This window comes from Artemia franciscana, chromosome 17, assembly GCF_032884065.1.
Source record: "Artemia franciscana chromosome 17, ASM3288406v1, whole genome shotgun sequence".
Classification (NCBI taxonomy): Eukaryota; Metazoa; Arthropoda; class Branchiopoda; order Anostraca; family Artemiidae; genus Artemia; species Artemia franciscana.
In genome coordinates, this window is record NC_088879.1 from 20,675,895 (window position 1) to 20,698,230 (window position 22,336).

The 22,336-nt window shown below is 35.9% G+C and overlaps 2 protein-coding genes across 7 annotated transcripts in view; one reads left to right on the forward strand and one right to left on the reverse strand.

Moving 5' to 3' along the window:
• LOC136037985 (WASH complex subunit 4-like) overlaps positions 1 to 22,336 on the reverse strand; it is a 444,769-nt gene that overhangs the window by 90,312 nt on the left and 332,121 nt on the right. The window lies entirely within an intron of this gene.
• The window catches only part of LOC136037984 (uncharacterized), a gene marked incomplete in the record, with an annotated part of 138,830 nt that overhangs the window by 83,828 nt on the left and 32,666 nt on the right, over positions 1 to 22,336 (forward strand). Inside the window, 2 exon segments of the mRNA XM_065720887.1 lie at positions 1,837 to 2,086; positions 11,181 to 11,338. Of these exon segments, the coding sequence (XP_065576959.1) occupies positions 1,837 to 2,086; positions 11,181 to 11,338 (408 nt within the window).

Here is a 22,336-nt window from a genome sequence, read left to right on the forward strand (position 1 = left end):
GTATTTTAACTAAAGCTAAAAATATTTAACTAGAAATACTTAACAGGCTATTCTTTAAATAGCTTACTTTTTTAATCCAGGAATAAAGTAGCTTATGCTTTTAAGCCAAGGAATAAAATAGTTTATACTTTTTATATCCATTTATACCGAAAAAGTTTGCCAGTTTGACAGAGTATTTGAACAGACAGGCTCTAATGCATCTGAAATGTTTCATTGACAAACTCCGCACACATGTTGTCTATTTGCTGTTCTGACTAATACTGAGAATTTGAGTGAATAGTTGAATATTAACTCTGGTGTTTGCCAATGATGTATTGTGTTCCCAGTACAGTGTGCTATTATCATAGACTGTATTCTTCTGATGTGGAACTTCATTGGTGGAATCCAGCTAAATCAAACTGTACTTTTCGTGACAAACTCAACAGAATTGAAATCGTTTCAAACATCATTTTGAAATGTGGGAGCTCCTCCTTAAGAATTGTTTTGTTTTAGTATTAATTCTGAGATGTTCATCGTAACCATCAATGCTGACTATTAGGGTGGTACCTGTAGTGAGGGGGGTTATCGCTTTTGAAATCCCCCCTCCGAAAAATTTGTCGGGATCGCACAAAGAAATATTCTTGTAAACGATTGGTGGGGTGCATTATATCAAATTCCTAACCACCTCTATATAGAAAATATTCCATTAAAATGTACCTGCATTGTAGTTTGTTTCACAAAAGAACTTAACTTCACTTATTTAATGTGTTCTGAATAATACACAAGCACTGGTGATTCTTGTCTAATATGTAAATGGTATGTCAGAAGTTTAATTAGAACATATATCAACTCTTCTTCCAATTTCAATCTTTCCTAGTTACCAAAAAAAAATGAGTCTCAAATCCATATGCTAATTCATCAATAAAAAAGGTAAGCATATCATTTCTTTCATTGAATATGTAGCTTGACCATTATTGCAGTGAATTTTTATGTGAAGGAAAGGATACATGAATTCCAGTAAAATCTGAAAGTCTTGTTTTTCCAAAATGCTTTTTTAATCTACACTCCTTCAAATTGCCTTTTTGTAATCATTTAGGAGGATATATGGTATTTAAAGGATCACTTGATCTTGTCATTCACAATTATTTTTTCGTTTTGTAGCTTCAACTGTTCAAAATTAATCAGGTGGTTTGTAGCAACTTGTACAGTTTTGATAAGATCTGAATGAAGAACAGAAAAGCAAAGTCAGCAAAAAGTAGGATTTTTTGAAATTTTCCAAGAAATTAGAAAAAAATCATTTTACTCCTGTCTTCCAGAGAAGATAGATATTCAGGTTATATTTTATTTATTTCTTTGGTTAAACAAGGCAGTTTTCTTGTCAAGTTTCAAGAAGAACATCTCTAAGTATTTTAGATACCTACTTCCAAGACACCAAAAATAAGCCCATAGCAAATATCATCTGAATAATTTGACAGCTTTAGAAGTTCCCTTTTGTGCTATCTATCTTGATTGAAACATGTGCCGACCAGGGACCATATTATTTATGCCGTATATATATATATATATATATATATATATATATATATATATATATATATATATATATATATATATATATATATGAATTGACAAGCTTTGCCTAATAATCTGTAAGAGATATTTTTTTGATTCTTAAGTAACTGTTGTTAGTTTTTAGAATCATTGACACAATTCAGACTAGACATCAATTTTTACAAAAATCTCATCAAAGTTCCTCGTTATGTCTTTGTCATAAAGACAATCAGCCAACGCTGGGACCCGTGAAATGATTCTTGAGGTTTTGAATGACCTAAATATAACTGAGTAGTTTCCTTGTAGATAATGATGTCAAGACTATACGTTAGCAATCTGTTAGACAGTGTCCGCCGTGAAGATCTGGAAGATGAATTTAGCAAATATGGGGCTTTGAAGAACGTTTATGTTTCCCAAACCCATACCCGTTATGCCTTTGTTGATTATGAAGATGAAACCAATGCCAACGATGCTGTCTCAAACATGAATGACGCAGAATATTTTGGATCAAGGATCAAGGTTGAGGTCCCCCCATCTTGTCTAAGCCGATTTAAAGGTAGGATGGCTGTTGCTATTTCTGGAACGACATGTTTCTTCTGGAGGAATAGGAGGGAATGTTGATGTTTTTAGTGTATTCAATACTGGTTCCCAAATTCCCTTTTGTCTTACCCCTATCTCTTAAGATTCAAAGGAATTTATTGTTTCAGTGGCTTTTTTAAATTGTTTTTCCTATATTGTTTGGGTAACTGCTAATCTTTTAACTCGGTCAAAGTGAATAAGAAGAGAGGGATTTTCGTAAAGGTGGAATGCTTGGGTTGAAAATTTGTCACCATCTCCCAGCTTTTTTTGGGGGGTAGGCTCTATTAGTTCTTCAAGTTATATATTTAGCTGGTAAATATGTAATAATAGTCATTCCAATTATTCAACAATTTCGTTGGCCTAAGAAATTATTATCCTCAGATCATGTACTAGATTCAGGTATTCTCGACTACATTCAAGCTGCATGGGGAGCTTGGTTGTGAAGACCATAGGAAGTTTTGGGGAAAAAACAACCGTGCATGATAATAATATTTTTAGTGGAATTCAGATAATCCAGAAGCCTGAAAAATATTTTCTTTGGATTACAGGCTGAAAAAAGGGCTTCAATTCTATTCTCCATTCCAATAATAAATTTGGTTCGTCATAATTTTAGAAAGATTTAAAGAAAAAAAAATTGCTTTACTCACTTAACAACTTTACTTCACTAAAAAAAAAAACTTTAGAAAAAAATTTACTCAAAGTTACAAAGATAATACTTTTTTAGATTAAAAAGATTTTACTTTAAAATCTAAAACTCGCCGGTACCGACCTTTAAAATAGTGCTGTTTGTTAAAATCTAGTATGAATAATCATTTATGCTCTTTTAAATTTTTGTTTTTACAGTGTTCGTTTTATCTGTGTTCGTACCTTATTTTTTTCTTTTTTTTTTACCGCTATTTGCTCTATTCTTGATAACATTTTTTTCAGAAAATGTTTTTATAATTGTTACTTTGTACCTAAAACAGCTTCGAAGTGTTAATTTATTTGTTTCCGAATATTGAATGCGCAAAATCAATGTATCTGTGTAATAGCATTTAGCGATGCTGTTTGTCTCATTTGGAGCCTGAAGGATAAAAGTATCTCTTATTTTGAGAGGCCTATTTTGTGGAGTTTAGGAGCTGTAATTCACAAGGAAAATAGCACTATAATACGACAAATAATAAGAACCGCGCCTTTTTTGTTGCTTGTGAATAGAATAGAAGAGAATAGAATTTGATTTCCAAACAAAGTACTGTAAAAAAAGATGATTCAAAATAAATCGATAACAATAAAATTAATGACTAGTTTTCCTGGCAATCACACAACTGAACAAGACTTTTGGGATGTTTTTCATGTTTAGCGGGGATTGGAGTCAGTTTGGGGACTTTTTGGAGTTGTATACGGTATTATCTGTTGCGGGCAGGAAGGTAGGGTTTGGGGATGACAGAACATACTCGTGGAACAGACAGGGTCTTGGTACCGGAACGAAGGCAGAGGAGGTTCCTTCTCTCGGCCAAAATGGTGAGCTTGAACTTACCTAGTAGATAATGAAATGGAACCTTCCCTTCACCATTTATGATTCTAAGTGCTCGTTTTTGGACATTTTCAACCATATAGATCTGCTCTGAAGAAAGACAAAAATATCACACTGGGTAAGCAAACTCCAGTATTGGCCAAATAAAAGATCAATAAAATTGGGGAAGATCCTTAGGGGGGGGGGGCAAAAAAATCTCACCAAATTTTTTAGAAGGGAAACGGAAGGGGAAGCTAGTTTGAGGATGTTTTGAACATAGGCATCCCGCTTCAAGTCAGCAGTAATTGCCACTCCAAGTAGTTTAATGCATGTGACAGACATTTTGGGAGGAATGGGGCTTGTGAAAGAAGGGGATGATTTTAGAAAATTAACTGTCAATAGTGACGATTTATTAGCGTTAACTTTCATCTTTGACAAAGAAGCTTCCTGTGTGACATCATCAAGTAATGTTATAATTGAGCTTCCAGTATTTTGTCGACCAACCTAAAGTGCAGACAGATCGTTCACAGACTTCCATTGATCTGTGTGGTCATTCATGAGGCTATTAACCATTATAAGGAATAAAATTGGACCCATTAGGGTTCCTGGGGGACCCCATAAAAGGATCGGAATAAACATTTTTATATTTAAGCTGTTAAGAAAGCAGTTGACAATTTTAACAAGAAACAGATTCACTTGAAACTCCGTCAGCAGTTTGTTTACAAGGATATTTGGTCAATTAGGTCGAATGCTTTCTGGAGATAAATTAATTTCAGATTCAATCAAGTATCAGGGTTTTCAAGATTTTTAAGAATGGTGTCAAGAAGACTAACAAGGTAGTGTGAAATAGATGTCATCCTTTAGGTTTCCAAACTGTTGTAAGTCAATAAGTTAAAGAATCTCTGTCTTTTACCAATTAGCTAAGAAATACTCCCACATTTTGAGAAAACTGGGCTCAAAATAATTTGTCGTACTCCAGTAAAATCATTCAGATCTTCCTTCTTTTGGATTGAGCATGACGGACAACATCCGGAATTACTAGTACTATTAAAAATATTGACAAGTGGTGTTCATAGTTTATCAGGGAATGCTTTTATTAAATCAATTAGAATATTGATGGGATAAATACTAGTTTTGTTTCAGTCTCTGTATTTGTTCTATTATTTGCTTCGCTGAAATTTCCGGGATGTATTTTTTGGAGTTTCAGGGATTAGATGGTTTTCCGAGAGGGGGTGGGGGGACGTTTGCACAATGCTTGCTAGGTGTTAATTTAGCTCATTGGCTTTCTGCTCAGGCGGTTCATCCGGGAAGGAAATCATGGTTATCGCACGAGTGACCTCCTATTTCTCTCACTTTTTCGAATCATTGCAGACGTTCGCTCTATTTTAAGCAATTTAATTTATTCTTACCATAACGAGAAGCAGCACGATGTATTTCTTTCTTTATTTACAGAGGGTTAAGGCATCGTATTTCTTTCCAAGGTGAAAAAGTTTTAGTTTCAAATGTATTAATCCTTTTGTTTTTTCATTAATGAATGAAATAATTTTTCCAGCCGTTTGTAGCTAGATCGAAGTCGAATATAGGTCGAGCAGTGGGTAGGTGAAGTAAATGACCCTACCAACGAAGCGAGCGGGAATTAAGCTGTTCGGACAAGGGTGGTAATTTAAAGGAACGGAGGATATCTGTGTTCCACACTATTCAGCCACCTAACGAGTATGGTTTTGCGGAGTTTTTTTTGTCTGGAAAATATCTACTTTCATCATCGGCGATTGAGTCGAAGCCCAAGTTTCTGACGAGTACGACACAACACTCGCTACCGAGGCAGAGTAGATACGAGCTTGCGTGAGACGGATGATCTGAAGTTTGTGGAATATTGGTCTCAGCAGTCGGCCGAAACTGGCGTTTGCCTTTGCCACCCTTGCTGATATCTCTGCACCTAGATTTCTGCTTGACCAGACAATTGAAGCAAGGTAGGTGAACTGCTTGACTACCTCAATATCTTGGCCACATACTTCTATAATTGACAGGGTGTCTTATCCACTGGCAATATTTTGGTCTTTGTCCAGTTTACGTTTAAACCAAGTTTTTCTGCAGCAGATGCTAGCGGCTCCAGGGCAGTTTTGATGTCTCAGTGAGATTGACGCAGCAGATGTTAGCGTCTCCAGGGCATTGAGATTTTCGCATACCAATGCAACATCGTCAGCGAAGTCAACATCTGACTGAATTCTTCCATCAAAATCGATGCCAAATGGATGCGCCAGCAGTGTTTTGTTGAGAACATGGTCCATGACACAGTGGAAGTGATCGGGAGCAGCAGCGCAGCCTTGCCGAACACCATGTCTAGTTTGAAAATGTGATTAGAGCTGGCCATTTACAAAAACTCTTTTCCTCTTATTGTATAGTTCTTTGAACAGATTGACAATTTTCTTTGGTACACCAAAGGATCAGCCACGGTGACTGTCTGTCGACAGTGTCGAAAGCAGGGCAATGTATGCCTCCCTTTTATATTCTAGAGTTTTCTCTATCAGCTGTCTAATCGTACGGACTTTCTCAGTAAAGGACCTACCTAACATAAACCCAGCTTGCTGGTGTCAACGAAGGGGATGGAGGTACTTTTTTCCCGTTTGAGGAGCAGCACGAAGAAGAGTTTGTCAGGTACCGAGAGCAGATTTGTTCCACGATAGTTATTACATTCTGCTTTACTTCCTTTCTTCTTGTAGACTGGCGCAAGTAACCCTGTCTTCCAGTCTGATGGTATCATTTCACAGCTCCACACAGTATTAAACAGCACTTGTAGCCAGAGGGTCATTGATGGATTGCCATTTTTAAGGGGTTTTTATAGCTTTTAGCCGAAGCCTGATTTTAGCTGCAACAAGAAGATGGTCGGTGTTCCCAAGCTTGGCACCTCGGTAGGTGTGACAATTTTGTACAGACGACAGCCATCGCTGGCGTATGATGATGTAGTTGAACCTCTTTTTCGTTGATTCATTATTGCTATACCAGGTGTACTTGGCAATGTTGGGTCTCTGAAACCATATGTTTGCAATGGTAAGATTGTGGGCGAGACAGTAGTTCAGCATTCTCTCTCTATTGTCCTTTAGGCTGCCTACTGCTACGGGTCCAACTGCGAAATATCACATGCCAGAGTCATTTGAAATGCTAGCATTCATATCTCATAGAAGGACGAGGTAGTCATGGGGAGGTACTGACGAGAGCTCAGAACTTAAAAGGGTATAAAAGTCATCCGTATCGTCTTCCTTGGCTATGTTAGTGGGAGCGTAACAGGTGATGATGGTTATTTTTCCGTGTTTACCATCGAGCTTTGGTCTCATGAGCCTGGGTGCTACTGGTGTGAATGACAAGAGGGCCTTGCGTGCGGCACTCTTCAGCACTAGGCCCACGCCTCCTCGTTTGTGGTGACCACCAGACCAGAGCAGTGTGCGCCCTTCCCCAATGTAATCCTCATCGTCACCAGGTAGATGTGTTTCAGTGATTCTATCAATTTTTTTTAATACTTTGGCTAATAGAAGCTTTGAACCGGGTCAATTCAGTATCACAACATTCCAGGTGGTCACATTGATGCCACCTTCGTAAACGATATTCAGAGATAATCGTTCTTGGGTGGTCTGGGGTCAAGAAGGGGCTTGAGATGATATATCCGAGGCTGAATTTCTGATTCCATTCGTAGTAATAGGAGTTTCAGGAAGCTGGCTGTCAACCCAACTCTCTCCAAGTACAATCGGTTCTCCGATGGCTAGCCAGATAACCAGAGGCACATGGAGGTCGCTCTTCATGCGCCAATTTGCATGGGAACTAACTCCGTACGAGCACCATTACCTCCCTTGTAAAAATGTTTGCGCTTCCTGCTATAAGAATGCCGGCATTTAGATACTTTGTCGTCGCAAAGTCGAGAATGGCTCGCAGAGCATCATGAAAATTACGGCGAGAACAAGCACTCTGTCCGGGTGAATAATAACATGAGCGAATGACCTAATCCTGGCACATGGGCAAGGGTAGGAGATAGGCAATCCTTTGCGGAAATCATTACTCTTTCTCCCTTTTTCTGCAGTGGATGGTCAATCGGGGGTAGCTTTGTAAAATCCTGAAAACCAGTCATTTAAGGAGATCTGGTAATTGCTATTATGTCAATATGGTTCAATTTTGCTGTTGCTTCTAACTCAACTAACTTTTCAAAATCAAACTTTCGGCGTTCGTAAAAAGGAAAACGGGAAATTATAACTTTTTTCTATCAAACTCTTTAACAACAGATTAAAAAAAAAGTTTTATTCTGGAGCAACTTTGGCGGGGTGTAAGTATTAAAGTTAGTGCTGGGAGTGGGGAGAACATCACCTAAAAGTGATATAATATCATTCGGGGTGTTGTAGGAAGGTTTGTCGTAAGGTTCAGTTTCACCACTCGGGAGCGAGAGACTACTAAACCGGTTTCGTAGTGGGAGGGGAAGAGGTTTAATTTTAGAAGTTGGGGATAAATTGATAGAGCTGCGGGTAAACGTTTCCTCGTGTTCCAACAATTCTGCAAGATCAGTTTCTTCTAATGGCGAAAACCTGTTACTAAGTGGGACGGCGTGGCTTGTAGTCGAAACGCGGGATGCGATGTCGGTAATGAAAAGGGTTTTCATGGGCGCATTTTGGGGGGGGGGGGCGAAAGGGGGTTTCTTTGACTCAGCCGTTGGCCCCTTCGTGTCAACAAGTTTTTTGGCACTGGCTCAGGTCTGGGATTATTGCTTGAAACATTGCTCCCATAAACAATCTGGCTATGGTTTGGCAAATTATAATCGAATACTGGATCGCGGTTAAAATCATTAAAACGAGACAAACAGTCAAAATACTTAAAAGGCAATGAATGACTAATCCGACATTTTAAATTACTAGCACTATGAGCAAATCTGTACAATTTCTTGACACAAGCCATCATAGGGCAAAGATCGACATGTTCGAAATTGCAAGTTGTTGCTTTGCACTTTTCAGTTTCTATTTTGGGCATATGTGTAGAAACTTGCAGTTCTCTTTTTTGTTGCAGGACCTTCCTTCAAAATACTTGTAATTTATTTACGCGAGGATTTTCTCGTTGATTTGGTTGTTTCTTCTTATCAGTAACATTTTTGCTTTCTTGAATAAACGGACATTGTTCACGAAGTGTGCATGCACCAGTTGACTTTAAAAAGTAAAATTTTCTTAGTTTCTTGTCTTTCGGTAATTCCTAGTCCTTCAGCAATTTTCACGACAACGACAGAACTTTTTTCGAATAGCTGTAAATTCAGAGCGTTGATTACGGTCTGCTTCATCGACATGGATTAGGCTTGAGATTCAAGTTTTACCTCCATGTTGTGGGCGTTTTTTCAAGTTGCAGGATTAAATTGTCTTTTGAAAGCCAACAGCCATAACACATGAGCTGCATTTCCAGATGGGTTTTTCTTGCCGTAATTCTGGTGTGGCTCCAACACAGGTGGGAGGAGGGATAGAACCATAAATGACATTTAAAGCACTGAATCGTCACACAATCACAATCTCTTACATCCAGGGCAGATATAAGTAGCTCCGGTTGGTGTCATATTCAGTACACAGTTTTACTGGTAATACAACTAATTAGTAAGTCCAAAATCATTATTCATCAATCCCAGGTGAATTTATACTCAGATAATTAGCTGTCAAATAATCCGAGTTTCGATTCTGGAGCTATTTTCAATAAGAGTCTGTAGGGAAATCAAATAACCAAATATTTTCAAGTTCAAGGTTGATTATGAGAAGTCCATAGGGAATCACAATTGAGTTTTATTGTATAATGAGACTATATCCACATTTTATCCAATTGAGGATAATCTAATCGTGTTGAAGAACAAATTGACAGAATTAGTGACTAAATATGACCCGATAATATTTTGACAGATTCATTTATTTAATTTATTATTATGAGTAACTTATGAAATTGGATTAATATTATAAACATAAGATATTTCATTGCACCAAATACTAATATACCGTTGCATAAAATAGCAATCCTAAAACTTTGTTTTATTAATGTAAAATAATAAATTACAACAAACTCCAACACTTGTGCCAAATTTATCCTCTGATTAAATTTCAATTATAATTTTTTGAAATGCTAGGAAATACAAGCAAGTCAATCCAAACAATTCCTGGGACTATGAACATTGCCAATATTAAGCTAAGTTTTCACCGACTATACCCTCATAGGAACCATATCCAGAAAATTTTTAAAACTGCATACTGATTTTACTTTTTTATATGAGCCAGGAAGTTTTGAAAAGTTCCTAAAAGGTGCTTAACGTTTTTCGCTTCAAGTGCTTCCAAATGTAGTTTTCGTTGGCTTTTGAAGAAGAAAACGACTTCAGATTTTTTTTATGCCCCTTCGATTTTTGGGAGGATGTTGCTTTATTTTGCGAGGCATTTGTGTGTGACCTTACGCTAATTTTTTTGATGACCCAACATAATAAATAACTAATAAACATAATGAATCAGTAAAGTCTATTTTAACAGTATGTGTTTATACATCTTATTTATTTATTTAATGTTTTAAAGATTAGTGAATATAAATAAATGAATCTAAAATGGGAATGATACACGCACATGATAATAAATTAAGAATAAACATAAATACGTGAAAAAATTGGATAAGAGATTACATCTGGAATTGACATAAAAAGTTCACATTGTTTCTTTAATTTTATTTTAATTTATTGTTTGACAGGATTCCTAAATATAAATAAACATATTTAACATAAAATGAGAAATGTGCTAATAAATGTAATAATTTATTTAACACAAAAAAGAAATAAATAATTGAAGCTAATTGGAAGAACTGGTAACACGATATGGTATTGAAGTTTATAATTTTTCATTTATAAATAATTGCAAATATTTTAACTAATCAATTAAAAAAATGTAATGCATATAAGTATGTTTTGCCCTATTTTTTATTTTTTTAATGTCTGCTCTTAACTGATTTCAAAGCAGAAAGAGAAAAAAAAAATTGGAAGCAATAGAACGAAGAGTGGTCCCTATAGTTTTTGTATGTGTTTGGAGAGTAGGTATAATTTCTTTTGCATTTTATGGGGAGTGTGGAGAGTTTGACGATTCGTCAAATGGATTTTACGGAGTGGATGAGGGGGAAGAGTTGTGGATTGGAAAATTGGAGGGGTGTTTTTGTTTTATTAGTAATAGGAATCTTGTGCGGTTTCTTCGTGGAGGCATGACCAATCATGTGAGTGTTCTAACATGATTGTGTTTATATTAGCTCAAATTTCAAAAAATAAATAAACATAAAAAAACAGTTACTAGTGTTTCTCTATGTCGTTTTTATTGTTGTAATGACTTTTATAATTGTTTAAGTGATATTATTTTAATTGTTTTTATATTTTTTTCCTTTTTTCTCTCTTGGATGGCCATGGCTCTGTTGGGGATTTTTTGTGTCAAATATTGTATATTTGGCACAAAAATACATTGTAGAAGATACTGTACTACTTGTGTCATATATACTATATTATGTTAAATATACTATATTATTATACTACTATTCTATTCTGTTATGTACACTTCAGGCACCCAATCTACTCAGCAAAAAAGTAAGGCTGAACTTCTAGAGGAATTGCGCCAAGAAAAGGAGGCTCGAGAGAAGCTTGAAGCATCTATGAAGAGAATCATCGAGTGTTTATATTTGGAACTGTCTTGCAGCATTTGCAGCGAAGTATTTGTTAAGGTACTTTAGTCTTTTAACTCTATTTCATGTTATTTTGGTTACTTTCTCATACATATCACTCATATCAGATAGATTCTCTATGTACAATTTAAATAGAGTCTTATCTATTCATTTTAATATTTGAAAAGACTTGAACTGCTCCGCTTTCTAAAATCTGATTGGGTTCTCTGTGTACAATTTTAAAGCAGTGAGAGGATCGAAAAGTTCCTGTGTGACAAGATTTCGAAAATTCATCGCTCTCGAAAAACGAGGATTTTGTCGAAATCGAAAAGAAAACGTTTTAACGTTCTGGTTGGTACAAAGCCCAGACACGAGGTATATACTGCAGATGTTAAACTTAGAAATGTTTTGGTAACCGAATGGTTTGACATTTGTTCTTGTTTGTCATCACTCTTCGAAAAATGATCCATCAAAGTCACTTGTTGGAAGTAATTTATTTAGAGTATTTGTTCTTTACAAAAGAAATTCAAAAGAACGAAAAATAACTTATGAAACAATTATGATCTTTCTTGTAATTACTTACTAGTTTTAATCCTATGCTCAATTATAAATATTGATGGATAAGCATGAATTGATCGTTTGAATAAATTGATTGTTTGGTCAACGTTTCAACGCTGTCTTCCATTGTATGAGAACCACCATCACAAATAGCTTGAAGCCATACTTAGTATCAAGCAGTAGCGAAGGGGTTCCAGTTTCAGTCGGAGCCCTATCCCTTCGAATCTCTATCTTGACACTTCTTGAAACTTATCAAGATGCAGGTGTCTTTTAAATCATAGGGAATGTTTTCTAAACGATGCAGGTGTTTGTTGTGTCATAGGGAAATGTTTCCTGAACGAAACTTGTGTTAATTGCTAGTAGTTTCTATTTAAAAACCCTTCAGGAGCCTGCCCAATCAGGATTTCCTTGGATGTTACGTCATAGGGCTGGGGGTATTATGTAAAAGGGAATGTTAGAGTCCGCAAAAACAAGCAGGGGGGGGCTTATTAAGACATTTTTCTTCAAGATATTTTTCAAAATGTTTCAAGACATTCCAAGACGTTTTATAAGACATTTTTCTTCAAGACGGTTTTTAAGATATTTTTCTGCAAAACTTTTCAAGATTTCTTTAGTTCTTACGTAATAGGGAATGCTTACATATGTTAAGGATGATGCATTCACATGTGACTTTTTTCAAGGCCCCATGGGAAATCCCCGCTTGTAACTGAAGAGGACAGCCACGTGGGATGTTACGTAATGACGATGCACCTGCAGGGTATTACATAATACTTTATAAGCAATTTTGTTTTTCTTTCAAGGCGTTTTTTCAGGGAACGTTTATTATCTTAAGATTTTCTGTCCACATTAGGATTTGAAAGGGATATTCCCTCTCAATAGAATGGAGCGCCAAAAACTTGGACCATGGAAGCCTTTCTAATACTATGACTCGGTTAACACATTTTACATGATAACCAACTGCATGCCAGGAGAACTCCCTGTGGCCACATACTAGAATAATTGAATGAATTGCATGTTCCCATATGCCTGCAATAATTTACATGCAGAGGGGTAAAATCGATTAATAAAATTTGGTTACGCCTGGTATGCTTCTGTGTATTAATTAATGCTTTTAGAGAGCAATATCGGATAATGTTGTGGGTTGCTCATAGTGCATTTTATAGTAATAGAGTCTATTACGCTATTGGAAGTTGAATGTGCTATCAGGGGTGAAATAAAGGAGAGAGAGGCTACAAGATGCTTAAATTGTGTAAACAACTACCTATCAAGGTTTAATCCTGAAATAAGAAATCTAAAAGACACAGACTTTGTACATCCTAGTATACTAGGTAGATACTAGGTAGTGGTGTCTACAGAGTGTCGTGTTCATGTGGAAAATTTTTCATTGTCAGGAACTATGAACAGCTGGGGGAACGATTGCACGAACACAAAATGTCGATAGATAAGTCCCTGAGGTTTGGAAATAAAAATGACAACTTTGATTCAGCTCTGGTCCATCATATATACAAGAATCCTGGCCATTTAGTTTGTTTTGAAGAGGCAACTTTAATATCTACCGTAAATGGCCTACCGCAATCTTTAAAAAGAGGAAATTGAGATAAAAAAAACAAAAACACATAAACAGAAATTTGGCTATAGATAGAGACACGGGAGATATATCCTTAAGACCAATTAATAACAACTTAATATTAAAAGACTATTAATATTTTCGCCCAGTTCAATTTAAGACAGCCTGTCCGCATATCTAATGAAAAGCAAAATTATAGACAGGCAAAATCTATTGCAAGGCAAAGAATTTTATTCAATCCAATTGGTAACTTCTCTTTCATTGATCTCAAGCTGGTTTTTGTCTTTTGATTCAGTGTCTTTTCTCCTCTCGTAGAGTTCGCTTAAGAAGGCTAGATTTTGTTGTTGTTTTTGTTTTATTCCTCTTTTTTATGTTTTTTGAATACTGAGTACGACTTGGCGGAAGTCCTTGTCGAAATATTTGCTTGATTTTCATCTTCATATTTTGGCTACTGGCTGAGAAAATCCTCGTTTTTCACCTATTTGATTTTTCTCTCTTCATTTATTTTTTCCTTTCTTGTTTGCGTACGTTTGTTGAAAACAAATTTATAAGCATTATTAAAAATATGAAAAAAGTATTTAAAAAACATAAAAAAGCTTATAAAGGATAAAATATAAGCAAAAAGAACCATGGACTAAAGAAAGACGAGGGTCCTAGCAACCACTTCCAGAGAGGTTGATATTCGAGGTAAATTTAATCCATGTTATAATATGGACAAAAAATATTTACATAATAAATGTTCCCTAAGAAAAACGCCTTTAAAGAAAAAAACATCTCTAAAAGTATTATATAATACCCCTCGTGAGCATCGTCATTACGTAACATCAACTTCAACTTTCAACTTTTTCTTTATTCAACTCAAAAAATACACAAACAATATTATGCCCCAACAGAGAGCAGAGCTCGTAAGGCTGGGACAGTGCAAAAACATAAGAAAAATACATCAACATCTCATCGTAATAATGATTTCAAAATATAATACGGTAGAAGACACACAAAATAGAAAAAAAACTCATGAAAGATAAGTAAATATATAAATATCAGGCAGGAGGGGCGTGGGAGGCCGTCCCAGAAACAGGGACACAAAAACAAACACACAAATAAGAAGATCAAATAATTTAAATTTCCATCATCAATGGTGAATAATCAAAATTTTAGCAAACAATCTTTAATATTTGCTTTTTTAAATTTAGCTGAGATTTTTGCTGAGATTTTTGGGATGGATTAAACAGAATTTTATCATTCAGCTTATGATTGTTAGCAATGAAGGGTATTTGGTATCTAATCGAAAACCTTGACCTTTCAGAGCTTACAAAAGGAATTTGATACATCCTAGACCTCTGACAATCCGAACGAGGAAGTAAGATTAACAGAGATTTGTCATAGAAATAATTTTTAGAATTTTTGATTTGAAAATGCCATATGGAAGTATTTAATACTCGTATATCATTTAAATCCAGCAAATTAAAGAAGAGGAATAATGTTTTAGTTTCCGAAACATTTTCAAGTTTTGAAGGTCGATGTAAGAAATTTCCAAGTATTCTTATTGCCCTATTTTGTAGTACCTGTAAGGGTTTTATATGCTTCCAAAATATATTATGATATACAACTGAGCAATAATTCAAATAAGAAGTAATTAGAGAGTGGTAAATTATTTTTAAAATGGTAAAAGGAAAAATATTCTTCCCACAGTACATCGACCCAATATTTTGCGCAAGTTTTAATCTTAAATACTCAATATGATTATGAAATGACAAAAGGGGATCAAGAAAAACTCCTAAATAACGATATGATTGGACCCTACAAATTTTTGATCACCAACCTGTAGCTCCTCACAAGAAATCTCTCGAGTGGAACGTTTTGAACGACCGAAAACCATAAAATTAGTTTTCTTAAAATTCGGTACTAGTTTATTAGAAACAAACCATCATTAACTGAGGTAACACTTATAGTCAGATTTTCGATCAATGTCAATGAATCCCTAGCTTTAACTGTTATAGCTGTATCATCTGCAAATAGAACTGCATGGCTAATATTCTCATGCAAACCTCGGGGAAGATCATTAATATAGATCAAAAATAAAAGTGGACCTAATACTGAGCCTTGGGGGACACCAATATCAATAAGACTTTTTAAATTAGTCATTTTTCCACCGACATTTACTGTGATTTTGCGTCCGCATAGGTATGATTTAATAATTTGCAATCCTTTCCCTCTTATGCCGGAATTTATCATTTTGTCAAGAAGAATTTCATGATTTAAAGTGTCAAATGCTTTTTTTTATATCATAGAAAACAGTAGCCACATAGAAATCATCATCTAAACAATCATTTATTTCTAATAAAAGAGCTGCAACTGCTTGTTCTGTCGAACGGTCTGCCCTAAATCCAAATTGATATTTGGTAAAGAAATTTATTTTATCTAAATAGCTAGAAATCCTTTCTTTTAAAATTTTTTCAAACACTTTAGATAATGGCGATAAAATTGCAATTGGACGATAATTACTTACATCAGATTTATCGCCTTGTTTATACAACGGAATTACTCGGGCAATTTTCCATCTACTAGGAAATATACCTGAATTGATACTCAAATTGAAAATGTGGATAAGTGGTTCCAAAATAACTCCGGCAATACTTTTTAACAAATTTGTTGATAATTCATCATGTCCCACTGAATTACCGTTTTTTATATTTTTGATAATCTTATGAAATTCAACAAAACTAACAGGGACCAGAAATATGCTCGTACATTCATTGGGGGGGGGAAATATTCTTTATGCGACCTGTAAGGGGACAAAGCTATTCCTGCTGAAACAATCGCTTGACCAACACCAGCAAAATAATCACTAAACATATTAGCAACATCTTGCGGTTCTCTAACTTCTACACCATTTGTATTAATTAATACCTCAGGATGTGATAGCTTTTTATTTTTTCCAATTTTCTCCTTAATTAAATTCCAAGTTTTTCGAGGAGAATCACAATTTTTAAATGAATTTTCATAACACACTCTTTCATTTTCTCTAAGAATCCTTACTAACAGATTCTTATAATTTTTAAAACGTATTATATTTATTTCAGTGGGATACTTCATTTTAATTTTATATAAGCGATTTTTTTCATTAATAGACCTCAAAAGTGATGCATTTACCCATGGTTTTCTTGGTGTATGCCTCTTTCCTTTCAGATTTCTATACGGGCAAAATTTATCAAGCTTCTCAGTCAGTATATTATAAAAGTTATCTAAGGATTGGCCCGGATCCACTTCATCAATTACTGAACTCCACCCTACATCACCGAGTGCTTCTTTCAATTTTAACAAATTTCTTTCCCCAAAGTCTCTTCGCTTTGTTGACTTCTTTTCATTATACGGGAAATATCGCAAAAAATCAGCCATAAGTATGCAGTGATCAGATGAATCATCAGGAATGACATATGTACTAACAGCACTTTCAGGTGAAAAATTATTATCAATTAGTGAATATGACGTATCAGTTATTCTGGATGGTACAAGACATACAGGATATAATCCATGAGATAGCGGACATTCTAAAATCTTCAAAGTGTTACTATCCAGTCTATTCTGATTAGAAGAAACATCCCACATGTATCTTCCTCAGTTATAAGCGGGGACTCCCCATTGGACCGTGGAAAAAAGTCACATGTGAACGCGTCATCCTTAACATAAGTAAACATTCCCTATTACGTAAGACCTATATAAATCTTAAATCGTCTTGAAGAAAAATGTCTTAAAAACGTCTTGAAATATCTTAAAACGTCTTGAAGAAAAATGTCTAAAAAATGTCGTGAAACGTCTTGAAAAACATCTTGAAGAAAAATGTCTTAATAAACCTCCCCCCCCCCTCTGGACTAGAGGACTCTAACATTCCCTATTACGTAACACCCAAAACCTTATGACGTAACATCCAAGGAAATCTGGATTGGGCGGGCTCCTTAAGGTTTTTAAAATAAAAATCATTGAGCAATCAACACATGCTTTGTTTAGAAAACATTCACCGTGACATAACAGACACCTTCATCGTTTAGGAAACATTACCTATGATGTAACAGACATCTCCGTTTCGAAAATTTTCTTAAAAAGTGTCTTGATTGGGATTCGAAGGGACAGGGCTCTCACAGGAACTGGAACCCTCTCACCTCTCCCAACCACTTTTTTTTTACATTACAGGATAGGCCTCTGTATTATCTACCTGTTGTCTGTGTAACAGAGTATATAACATAAACATAGAATACTCCATCACAGGTAGGGAATCTTTTGAAATTAATGTTAGTAGTACCCAGGTTTGAAGACTGTCTGATCTTCTTGTGATTATTTATCAGTTTTAATTTCATGATTATTTAATAGATATTGATAAATATGCGTGAATTGATGTTATGAATAAATTGATTGTTAGGTCAAAGCTGTCCTACCAGATGTCAGCACCATCAATGCGAATTCCTAAAACGTCTTGAACTTCTAATCTAATAGAAACGTCTAGTACCTGGCCTTTTTTTGACACGGCAGAATAGGCCTTTTGGACATCTGTTTTGCCTTCCTGTTCTGTTTGTAACGGAATCAGGGCTGTATCCAGGAATATTTTCTGGGGTGGTGGGCTTTTTGGGGCTTCAAAAAACGCATAAAAATGTCTTTATATTCTTTTTTTTACGATTTGGAGAAACATTTCGAAAGGGGGAGGGGGTCAGGTCAATAACCCTCCCCCTTGATACTGCCAAGGATGGAATGTATAAATTAAAAATACAATAGTTCAACACAGGTACAGAATCTTTTGAAGCCAATATTAGCAGCACTGTGTTTGAAAACTGTCTGCGCATTTAGAAGCAAAAAGTTCTATTTGATTGACATTATACTTGGCTACCTTACCGTAAACCGTAGTTCCTCCTGTGCCGCCAGAGGCACCTAGGACATCCACAAAAGGTCTCTAGTCATATCACATGTGTGCTGTAGCTAGTACGTCTTCCTATTTGGGCTGTAGGGATGCATGTATATTTGACAAGTCTCTTCTGTGTGAACGTCTTTGGTAAGCGATTTCTGTCCGTTCTCATGGTATGCCCAAGATAACGCGACCTGTGTTGAAGGATAACGTCTATTATTTAAGGTATCTGGACCTGTTGTCTGATGGTGTCATTTCTTATCCTATTAATCTGGTTTATATTTAGGATTATTCTGAGGCAAGTGTTTTCGAATGATAGCATTTTTTCTGCTCTTATTGCTGATTGAGATGCCAGGTCTCAGATCCATAAAGCAGCACTGACAGAACATTGCTTTAAAACAACCCTAGCTTTAGCCCCAAAGATTGTTTTTGAAATTTCCAAACTTGTCTGAGACGCCCTAGTGCTTGTCCCAGCCTAAGTTGGACTTTTCTTGTGTTTGAGCCAGTGTTTTCGACTGTACCACCCAGGTATCTAAACTCAACCACCTGCTCTATTTGGTCATCTCCGTACCTAATATCAAGAGGAGATCTACTGGTGGCCATGATTTTTGTTTTATTTGAGTCGATTTTTAGTCCAAGTTGTGCTGCTGCATCTTTAACACTATTTTAACGGTTTTCAGAAGGCTTTTGTCATTAGTAAAATCGAGATCTCCAAGTCTGGCTGGTTCACCAATATCAATCCCATATCCCTCACATTTACTTAGGATGTGTAGGGAGAGAGGACATGTCCCTCTTTACTCCTATCATTATTTTAAAATATTTGGTATTCCCTTGTCCAGTCTGTACACAGCATTCTGTATCTTTGCAGAAAGCGATGATAAGTTTAATGATTTTTTCCCGGTATACCGTAATGTGAGAGCATTTTCTGGAGTTTTGCTATATCTACTGACCCAAAAGCTTTTTCAAAGTCAACAAAGTATAATTTCCTCCTCACCTCATTGGTTTCTTCCAGCAGATTTCCAGATCTTCCAGTATGTTTGAGGACACATGTGAGGTCATTACAGGAGTATTTTGGACGGAAGCCGTGTTGCTGCTCTCGTAGGTGTTTGTCAAGATGTGGTTTTATTCTGTTGAGGATTATAAGAGCAAAAAACTTTTGTGGCATTGAAAGTAAGCAGATACCACGGCATTATTCACACACCATTTGTGGCATCTTTTTTTGTAAGTTTTACCAGGGTGCTTCTAGTCCAATCTTTAGGCACCTTTTCCGACTCCAACATTGTCTTGAAGAATTATATCTACAAGGTCATGCAAGGAATGACAGTAGTCTTAAGTATTTCTGCTGTGTTTTTGTCTTCGCCTGGGGATTGTCCATTTTTCAATCGTTTTACCGCCATACAAATCTCTGTGGTATCTGGAGGGTCTACGTTGATTGAGAGGCTTAGTAACGGTATTTCAGGGATCGTTGGGAGTTCTAAAGGGGGAGGACGGTTTAGAAGCGTCTGAAAATGGTATGCCCAGACTTTGCTCACATCTTCTGAATCTTTTGCAAGACCTCCATTCGGGTCTCGTACAGGACCTTTCATACTTTGACATTTCCCAACGATTTCATTGGTTAAACAGTACACTGTCTTCGAGTCCCCTCTTCTTTTAGCTTCTTCAACTAGTACCGCTCTCTTCTCAAGTTGGTTACGTTTGCCCTTCCTAGCACTCTTTTTGACCATCTTGTCATGATATTGTTATGTCAGGTTGCTGAACATACGATTCTCGTACTACAGTTAGGAAGAAGAAGTTTTGCCTGCTTGCGTTTTTCAATATAGTCCCACGTCTCATCCGACACCCATTGGTCTTTTCTTGAAACCAAGGATTTGTTTAGCATCTTTATTATAATTTTTCAATTTTTTATGACACATATGATATTATGCAATGGCGCTTCCTTGATTGTGGCATTGAACTCGTTGTAGAATTCTTCCTTTATTTTATCTTCTGCATCATTTGTGGGTGCATAACAAGCAATTAATGTCATCTTTGCATGGTCTCTATTTAGCCTTATAGATATCAATTTGGGATTGATGACTTTCTAATTAACGATGTATTTGGACAGTTTTTTCAGAAAGAACAATGGCTACTCCGTGTTCTCGTTTCTTTCCAGGCCTACTGTACTTTATTGTGGACCCTCCAGGTAACCCCTGTCTACTACTCCCAGCCTATCGAACCTCTGACAAAGCAAGAATGTCAATATTGTATCTTGTCGTATTGTACCGTTTAGACTTAAAGCAAATAAGTCTTTTTCTTCACAAATATTTAAAAAAGTTAATCAAAAACAGCCATCCTGGCTAGAAGTTATGTGTACATTTTCGAATTATAAATGCCAGGTGAGTATGGAAGTAAACTCCAATCTTTCACACGAGTAATATTTACAAAGCTAGTCTAGAGGCAGCCCAGTGCCATGAATAGTCAAACAGTTCGTGGTAACGAACTGTAGTAAGGAGCGACCCGGCTCAATAGTAAACGAAACTCTAAAAGAGGGAATTTCGATGCTAAAAGATATATCAAAAGAATCGGATTTTTATGCTGATTTTAAATACATAAGTTTCATCAAATTTAGTCTTTGTCATCAAAAGTTACGAGCCTGAGAAAATTTGCCTTATTTTGGAAAATAGGGGGCAACACACCCTAAAAGTCATAGGATCTTAACGAAAATCACACCATCACATTCAGCGTATCAGAGAACCCTATAGAAAAAATTTCAAGGTTCAATCTACAAAAATGTGGAATTTCGTATTTTTTATCAAAAGACAAATCACGGGTGCGTGTTTATTTGTTTTTTTTTCCCCAGGGGTCATCGTATCGACCAAGTGGTCCTAGAATGTTGCAAGAGGACTCATTCTATCGGAAATGAAAAGTTCTAGTGCCCTTTTTAAGTGACCAAAAAAATTGGAGGGCACCTAGGCCCCCTCCCACGCTCATTTTTTCCCAAAGTCAACGGATCAAAATTTTGAGATAGCCATGTTGTTCCGCATAGTCGAAAACCATAATAACTATGTCTTTGGGGATGACTTACCCCCCACAGTCCTTGGGGGAAAGGCTGCAAGTTACTAACTTTGACCAATGTTTACATACAGTAATGGTTACTGGGAAGTGTACCGACGTTATCAGGGGGATTTTTTTCGTTTGGGTGTAGGGTTCAGGGGAGCGGGCTATATGGGAGGATCTTTCCTTGGAGGAATATTTCATGGGGGAAGAGAAATTCAATGAAAAGGGCGCAGGATTTTCTAGCATTACTATTAAAAAAAAAAAACAACAATGACAATATGAAAAAATTTTTCGATTGAAAGTAAGGAAAAGCATTAAAACTTAAAACGAACAGAGATTATTACGCATATGAGGGGTTCTAAAAATACTTTAGCATAAAGAGCGAGGTATTCTACTATTTATTCTACGGCCTTTCTGATTCAGGGGTCATTCTTAAAGAATTGGGACAAAACAAGATTTAGTATGAAGAGCGAGGTATTAACGAGGGGACCAACTCCCTCATATATATAACCAAAAATATAAGAATATAAAAGTTTGTTACGTAAGTTAATTCTTAAGTTACGTATATTTTTTACTGATAAAAACGTTCGTTAAAAATTAAAAGATCTAGTTGCCTTTTTAAGTAACCGAAAAACTGGAGGGCAACTAGGCCTCCTTCCCCACCCCTTATTTCTCAAAATCTTCTGATCAAAACTAAGAGAAAGCCATTTAGCCAAAAAAAGAATTAATATGCAAATTTCATTTTAATAATTTATGTACGGAGAGCCAAAATCAGACATGCATTAATTCAAAAACTTTCAGAAATTAAATATAAAAAAACAAGTTTTCTGAAATGAAAGTAAGGAGCGACACTAAAACTTAAATCGAACAGAAATTACTCCGTATATGAAAGGGGCTTTTCTTCCTCGACACCCCGCTCCTTGCGCTAAAGTTTGATTCTTTCTTGCAACTCTACTTTTTAAAACAATAAAAAACTTTAGTGTAAGGAGCGGGGTGTCGAGGA